At 63.9% G+C, this 8,258-nt stretch overlaps 1 protein-coding gene across 1 annotated transcript; it reads right to left on the reverse strand.

The window, feature by feature from the left end:
- Window positions 1-1,441: 1,441 nt before the first annotated feature.
- Window positions 1,442-4,840, reverse strand: SLC25A6 (solute carrier family 25 member 6). Its single transcript, XM_080795382.1, has 4 exons — window positions 4,594-4,840; window positions 3,506-3,992; window positions 2,579-2,719; window positions 1,442-2,020 (listed from the first exon to the last, which is right to left on the reverse strand). The coding sequence occupies exons 1-4, from the start codon at window positions 4,702-4,704 to the stop codon at window positions 1,863-1,865; spliced, it is 897 nt and encodes a 298-aa protein (XP_080651508.1). The 5' UTR covers window positions 4,705-4,840; the 3' UTR covers window positions 1,442-1,862.
- Window positions 4,841-8,258: the final 3,418 nt, after the last annotated feature.

The raw sequence follows: 8,258 nt of genomic DNA on the forward strand, positions 1-8,258 counted from the left end.
CCCACCCAGGATGCTGCTAACAAGTCGGCCGGACGGGTTGGTCCCTGCGGCGGCCGCGCCGGGTTCTTGGAGCTCTCGACGCGTTCACAGATGGGCCGTCAGGCACCCCGAGATGCGGAGGCGGCATCTGGGAAACCCCGGGGCCCCCGCTGGTTCGCCGCCACCGCCCCCCACAGTTGGGGGACACGGAGCCACGGACAAGGACACAGATCCCAACACAGCCTGCCGCCCAGGGGCCAGGGCCTCCCAAGGGTCAGGGCTCTCGGGAAACACCGGGCTCGGCCCACCCACTCACAAAGGGACCTCTAACCCTTTAGAATGTTCCGTGCACGGTAGCGAGCCAGCAACCCACATCGCTGAACCGGCCGTGCCGAAAACCAACGCAGCGTCCGTGCAGACACTCTAGTCACAAACCCTACGAGGCCACCAGCAACGGCGGTATTTGGACCTGCCCGCTAACAGAACGAGGGCGTGGCTGCATAAGTGACCGGACCGCCCTGAACCAGCGGAAGATGAACAGGGGACGGAAGCAGGTCTCCACACCCAGCCATTAACACGGCTCCAGGGAGGAGGCCGCATCCACGGGGTCAGTCATTCCACTCAGGACACCAGGGCTCCCGTGGGTCAGAAGCGGAGGTTCCCAGTGAGACTCCTCTGGAGTGGAGCAGGGTCAACACGGGTGCAAGGACGCATGCTTCCGTCCCCTCCCCTTTTAACCTGCCTGGGAACCCTGGGCAGAGCCCAGACTCCTAGCTCTAAGCGGACCCTGCATAGGGGCAGAAATGTGCGTTTACACCCGCCCCGTCCTGAAGAGGAAACCTGCCGTCCACGGGCAGGATGTCCCAGCCCCACAAGGTTCTAGAACCCCCCGTTGGCCTTCCTAGTCCAGGTCACCCAGAACAGGTCAACGCAGAGCCAGGACCCAACCTTCAGCCTCAGTCTCTCCTGCACGGTGTTGCCGTTTGTGCAGAGGCGGCTCCAGAGGACACGGCCCTGTCCCGGGGCCCGCTCATGTGCAGTCTTGCCTAAGAGACCAGGGCTGACGCTGGTCATGGGATGTGGCTGCTTGTGGTCTTCCTCCAGCAGGAAAACTAGTTATGCTGCACTGCTCAGATGGGGGGGTGGGTGTGCGTGTGTGCGCGTGTGAAGAGCCCCAGAAGCTCACAGCAGTTTAAGGAACATCTGTCTTCTGAAAGACCCCCCCCGCAGCAGGGGCGCTCGGACGCCCCAGGGCTCCCTCACATTGGGTTTTCTTTCCCACCCAAGGGTGGTCTCTCCAAGTGGCAAACGAGCCGCCAATGGGCTGGTCCAAACTTGCCTCCCTACCCTGCACGGCCTCCGGAGAACATGCCCTGTAGCCTCCCTGACCCCATCGCGTCTCCCACCCTGCTGCTCACCAGCCCAAACCCACAACGCCGCTCCGCTGAAAACAAACCACCAGTCTGTGTCCCGTTTTTTTATGGTTTTGCAGCAGAATGCCCGACATGAAACATAATTGCAAATATTCGGCTGTGCAAAAGAGAATAGTGCTTAAGTACAAATGTAGACATGATTTTTTTTTTTTTAAATAAATACTTAAACACACCTCGGGTCCCACAAGCACCTGGACTCTAAGGTCTGTGCCAGGGAGCTGCTGGCCTGTGGACCCACGAAGACCTCGTGATTCCCCTCCCCCCCATAATCAGTACATGGAATCTGGTGCCAATGGTAGATCACAATGAGCCCCCTTTGGAACCTTCCCCAAGCCTCTACGTGTGATCTGGCCGGGACAAGGACACTGGAATTTCTCGAAGATCAATGGTCCATAACATTAAAAGTATTCTACAGGATTCCCTTGGTCCCCGCGTCCGGAGGAGGAATGTCTAGATGACCTTCTTCAGCTCGTCGTACAGGACCAGCACGAACGCGCCCCCCATGCCCCTCAGGACGTTGGACCACGCGCCCTTGAAGAAGGCCTTGCCCCCTTCGTCTTTGAAGATCTTCCGCCAGCAATCGACGGTCCCCTTGTACATGATGTCCGCTGCAAGAGAGACAGGAGAGCTGACTGGGAGGACTTTCTGGCAAGGGGCACAAAGGGAACCACGAAAAAAACAGCACACTGACACTAGACGGTCCTCTCCAGGGGAGCTGTGCTTCCGACCACAGGCACACCAAGAGCCCTGGCTCATGGCCCTTGCCCAGCCCACTGTAGTAGTGGGTTGGGGGCGAATAGGGACGATACATCCAGAAACTCACCCCCACACCATCACCCCCCCCCGCCGCCTCCAGTCACCAAGGAGCACCATCTCCACCCCTGGGATCAATGCAAGGCCCCTGGCCATGCTGGAAAGACAAGAGCCAAGAAAGGGCAGGACCAAGGGCTTGGGCAGGTACCTGGCCAAGCTGTGGGGGTCTAGAGCAGCCTCAAGAAGAACACAGTCGTTGACCTGGGCGTCCCCGACCCCGTGAAGCCAGCCCATGAAGGCTTGCCCCCAAGCTCCCTGGTAAGTATGTCAGCTGCTGGCTCACAGCTCCCGAGAACCACCCCCCTCAGGGAGATCTAGAACGAGCCGCCGTCACCAGGACTGAGACACAATACCTCCTTTGCGCCCCGACTGCATCATCATCCGTCGCCGCACGGTGTCAAAGGGGTAGGAGACCACGCCCGCCACAGCCGTCACGGTCTGTGCGATCATCCAGCTCACCACGATGTGGGTGTTCTTGGGGTCCGGGAGCATGCCTGCGGGGCCACCAGCCAGCGTTAGGGCCTAGCGCTGCACACACAGCGGTACAGGAACAGCCCTGCCCACCCTGGCTCCACGTGGAGCTCCCCACGCCCAGTACCAACCGGCTGGCACACAGACCACCTGCTGGCCAGAGGACCCGACTCAGTGCCCGGGAAGTGGGCACACCACACGGGAGGACGTTCTGCTGCAGACAACCCAGCCCCGACGCTGGCAGGCCTAGGCTTGCTTCCAGGATGTGAACACTGCACACTAAAATCCACACGAGCCCCAACCTCCAACATCTAATCGAAACACTTTTTTTTAAAAGAAGACAAGTTAAAATGAGCTCATCAGAATCCCACCTAAGCAGACGCCACCAATACCCTTTAAAAAATAAAGACCCAGTGCGCCTGGGTGGCTCAGTGGGTTAAAGGCTTTGCCTTCGACTGGGGTCATGATGCCAGGGTCCTGGGACTGAGGCTCACATCGGGCTCTCCGCTCAGGGAGAAGCTGCTTCGCCCTCCCCCTATGTGTGATCTCTGTCTTCCAAACGAATAAAAATAAATTAAAAAATAAATAAATAAATAAAAGCCCAGGCACACAAAAGAGAAACACAGGAGAACGCAGAGAGAAAGCGGCTGCCCGCACGCCAAGGACCCCTCTGGAACGGCAGCAACCCTGTGCGCAGCTGCATCTCGCACTCCCGACGGCCGGGAACCGTGGAACCCCCGAGGTCCGAGACGGAATCCCACCCGTGCGCAGCCCCTCGCTCGGCAGCCCCAGCACAAGGACTCACTCACCCTTGGCGGTGTCGTACACCCCGAAGTAGGCTGCCCGATAGATGATGATGCCCTGCACGGAGACGTTGAAGCCCTGGTACAGGCCCCGGATGCCGTCGGACTTGGTGATCTTGACCAGACAGTCTCCCAGGCCCTTGAACTCCCGCTCGGTGCCGGACTTGCCCACATCGGCAGCCAGACGGGTTCTGGCGAAATCCAGGGGGTAGACGAAGCAGAGCGAGGTGGCTCCGGCGGCACCACCCGAGGCCAGGTTCCCGGCGAAGTACCTCCAGAACTGCGTGTGCTTGTCCACGCCGCCCAGGAAGATCTGCTTGTACTTATCCTTGAAGGCGAAGTTGAGAGCTTGCGTGGGGAAGTAGCGGATGACGTTGGCCAGGTTGCCCCTCCAGAAGGACAGCACGCCCTGCTCCTTGGGGATCCGCACGATGCAGTCCACGATGCCCTTGTACTGCTTGTCCGCGGCGATCTGCTTGCTGGCGTGCTGCACCTGCAGGACGGACGGACAGACGGACAGGCTCGCAAGCCGGGCTCCTCCGCTCCGGCAGCCGCGCCGAGCCCAGGCGTGTCCCTAGGGAGCTCCCTGGCGCCTCTGAACGCGCGGGATCATCGCGAGAGTCGGGAAAGCGGTTTCGGGCGCTCGCGAACTGGAACGCGGTTGCAACAATGTTGCTACTGGACGTTGCAACACTGTAGCCGGCGCCGCCAGGGGCCTGCAAGCCCGTCCTGCCGGAGCGCGGCGCCGTCCGGTCCGCAGCCCCACGGAGCGCAGACAAGACCGGCCGCGGCCCGGTGGGAACCCGCGGTCCGCTCGCCCACCCCCCCGGGAGGGGGTTTGGGGGCTTCCGACCCGGGCGCACGCGCCCAGGCTCCGTGCCCGCGCGGACGGCGCATGCGCGCCCGCGGCCCCACCCACGTGACGCGCGGCCGGGCCCCGGATCCCGGCGGCGCGCGGACAAAGCGGCGCGGCCCCGCGCTTCCGGTGCACGCGGCCGGCGCGGCCCGCTCTCCCCCGGCGCCCCTGCAGCCCCCGCTCCGCGGCCCCGGGCGCCCCCCCTCGCCCCCGAGCGCGCGCGCGGCCCGCCCCGCACCTGCAGCAGCAGCTTGACCCGCTCGATCGGGGCCACGGCCGTCTTGGAGATGGCGGCGGCGATGCCCCCGGCCAGGAAGTCCTTGGCGAAGGAGATGGCCTGCTCCGTCATGCTGGCGGCGCGGCGGGCGGACGGCGCGGTGCGGGCGCGGGGAGCCGGAGGGTGGGCGCCGCTGGCTCAGCGCTGCCGCCGCCGGGACCGAAAGGACGGGGCGGCCAGCGCGCAGCCGCTAAGGGCCCCACGCCCCGCCCCGCGCCCCCGCCCGCCGCGCCCATTGGCTGCGCCGCGCCCCCGCGGGCTGCCGGGAGCCGCGCCGCGCCCCGCCCCGCGCCCGCCAGCGCCGCGCCCATTGGCCGCGGCCCCACCGCGGCCCCGCCCCTTCCCGCGCGCCGCGCCCCGGGGCATGGCGGGAGCGGGGCCCCGCCCCTGCGCCGTGCGGGCCGCGGGGCGGGGGGGCGGCGTCTCGGCCGCCGGCGTGACCTTGTCAAGGTCACCGTGGGGCCCGGGCGCTCGCTGCGGACCGACAAGGTCGCGCGTCGTCGGCTCCCTGCGCCCGGGCTCCCTCCAGACCGCGGGAAGGGCTCGCCCCGCTGCCCTCCGAGGCCTGCTGTCACGGCCCGGCCCGCCCCGCAGACCCCAGCCCCTGACGCGTCTGCCTGACCGACGCACGATCGCGACCCCCGGGCTCGTCCGCAGACCCCGACCCCAGCCCCGACCCGTCTGCCTGACCGACGCACGATCGCGACCCCCGGGCCCGCCCCGCAGACCCCGACCCCAGCCCCGACCCGTCTGCCTGACCGACGCACGATCGCGACCCCCGGGCTCGCCCGGAGACCCCCGACCCCAGCCCCTGACCCGTCTGGCTGACCGACGCCAGATCGCGACCCCCGGGCTCGACCCGGAGACCCCCGACCCCAGCCCCTGGCCCTTCTGTCTGACCGACGCACGATCGCGACCCCCGGGCTCGCCCGGAGACCCCCGACCCCAGCCCCTGGCCCTTCTTCCTGACCGACACCTGACTACGACCCCCAGGCTCGCCCCGATGACCCCCGACCCCAGCCCCTGACCCGTCTGGCTGACCGACGCCCGACCGCGACCCCTGGACTTGCCCGGAACACCACCCTCCACCTTCCCCCCGATTCCCGACCGCGACCACTTAACTCTCCCTGCTGACCCCCCGCTCGCCCCGAAGACCCCTCCCCCCCATCCCGTGACCCCTCGGCTGCCCCTGCTCAACCCTGAGTTCAGGTCGGCCTCGCCCGGAAGACCCCGCGAACCCCAGTCCCTGGCGCATCGCGGTGACCAGCGCCCGACCGCGACTCCCAAGCTCACCCGGATCACCCCCACTCCCTGCCGTCCCCAACCTCGATCCCTTGGCTTTCCCTGCTGACCCTCGAGGTCAGGTCGCAACCTTCAGGCTCGCCCTGAAGACGCTCGACGACCTTAGGTCACCACCCACCCCCGCGCTCACCCAAAGGCCCCGGACCGGTCCTTCACCTAGACCTCCAGAGCCGATGGGAGCCCTCCCCCGCCCCCCCCAATTGACACATCTCAACACACGCCCCCTGCCCCAGAGACTCAGACCATCCCAGGTCTGGTCGCGCTGGGCATCTGTGGAGGACCCCACCCCGACATGGGGTCCCCAAACCCATATGGGTTGGTGATCCATGGTGGCCCTCAGCGCACAGGGCCTGTGTTCACCCGGCTGCTCACGTGTGCACATTTACACACGTGCACTTGCATACACAGGTGAAAACCCACTCCTTACACGCGTGCACTTGCACACACGTGCATACCCACCCCTTACACACATGCACTTGCACACACGTGCATACCCACTCCTTACACGTGCACTCGCACACACGTGCATACCCAGTCCTCACACACGTGCACTTGCACGGGTGCATACCCACCCCTTACACACATGGATCTGCACACACGTGCATACCCACTCCTTACACACAAGCACTTGCACACACGTGCATACCCACTCCTTACATGCAAGTACTTGCACACACACGTGCATACCCACTCCATGCACCCCCAGAACTCATGAAACTCACCAAGCCTAGAGGTTTGCCTCCTGAGCCTTTTACTGAGTTGTAACCAAACTGCAGGAGTAGTAAGTGTATCATTAGCGCGTTTTATCATTAGCGGTGTAAACACCGAGCTCAGAACACCAACTTTAAGAGCAACCCTCAGCCAAGGCTTCTTGGTCTTTCTCCCTCCCTGTCTCTTCTCCTCTTCCTTCCTTTTTCCCTCTGCGCTTGCCCCACTTCTGTGTGGTTTCCTGTGTCCACAGTAGCAGGTAGAAAACCCTTGCACTGGACGGATGCCAGCAAAGCATCCAGGAGAGCTCCGGGCGCCCTGAGCCTGTGATTTTGCAAATCCCCAGTGTCCTTGCAAATGCCAGCCTCCACCCTGTCCTGACCTCCCCGAGAGGCAGGTAAGGCTCCTGGCGTCTGAGGCCGGCCAGGGCACAGAGGCTGATCAAGTTGTAGGGGGGAATGTGTGGGGGGGGACTCAGAAGTCACTTAAATGCTTAGAGGGTCTGGGCTTACAAGGAGGGCTGTGGGGAGGGCGTTGGAGGTTCTGGCACATTCCTGAGGCTTCACTGGGACGGGAAGTGGAGAAGGTCCCTGGAGGGTCCAGTCCCACTCTGGCCGGAGCAGCCATGGGCTCTGCAGGAGAGGACAGAGGGCTGCTCTGGGTGCTGGGTGGGGATGAGGAGCTCACTCACAGGCCCACGTCTGGGCACTCCCAGGTGAGAACTGGATCGGCCTGTCTGGGCTGGAAGGGGCCCTCGGAATGATGATCACCGCCCCGGGGCGGGGGGGTGGGGTCCTCAGGGCCCAACCAGCTAGCTGCTCATTCAGGATGAAGCTGGTTGGGGTGTGCTCAGACTGGGACTCCAGGCCTAGGACTTGGAACGAGGGGCTTCCGCAGAGTGAGCCCTGCTGTAGGTGGGGACGGTTAACCTGGGACTGGTCTGCCCCCCCTTCCTGTGCTCCGGATTCCCGGTGGCCACCCCAGCAGCGGTCAGCATGACACCCCAGGGGCCCTGGAGAACGATTCTGAAAGGAAGGAAGAAAGGGAGGGAGGAAGGAAGTAACTTCTGTTAAGAACACATTTTTCTACGGAGGTTAGACTGAGGCACCCACCTGTTTGTCCTTGGTGTGTGTGGTGAGGGCGGTGGGGGACATGGCGCCTGTGCTCCATAGGGGCTGACCAAGAGGGCAGCGGGGTCTCTCCAACCCAGATACCGAGAACCTCGTGTACCTAGGAAAGGATGGTCCAGGCAGACGACCCCCCCGCCCCGAGACAGGGAAGGGGGATGGCGGTGGGGGGTAACAGGGAAGGTGGGTGGGATCCTTCAAAGGGTCAAGTTTCCAGCCCCCACGGGGACCATGAGAAGGATCCCACGTTCCTAAGACCTAAGACGGCAACTTGGGTGCCGCTGGAGGTCAGCTGCTACCTGGCCAGCAGGTGCTTAAACACGCATCCCCCCCGTTTCTGAGAAATGGGGGTGTGAATTTAAAAAGAGATTGCCGTAAGAATCCGTTTTGAAAGCTTGGGCATTTTAGCTCATGGCTGAGAACAGGGCCGTGCAGTGAGGGGGCTGGACCACGGGGTGGGGTTGCGTGTTGTGAGCCGGCGGATGGGTG

Source organism: Martes martes (genome assembly GCF_963455335.1).
Source record: "Martes martes genome assembly, chromosome: X".
Taxonomy (NCBI): Eukaryota; Metazoa; Chordata; class Mammalia; order Carnivora; family Mustelidae; genus Martes; species Martes martes.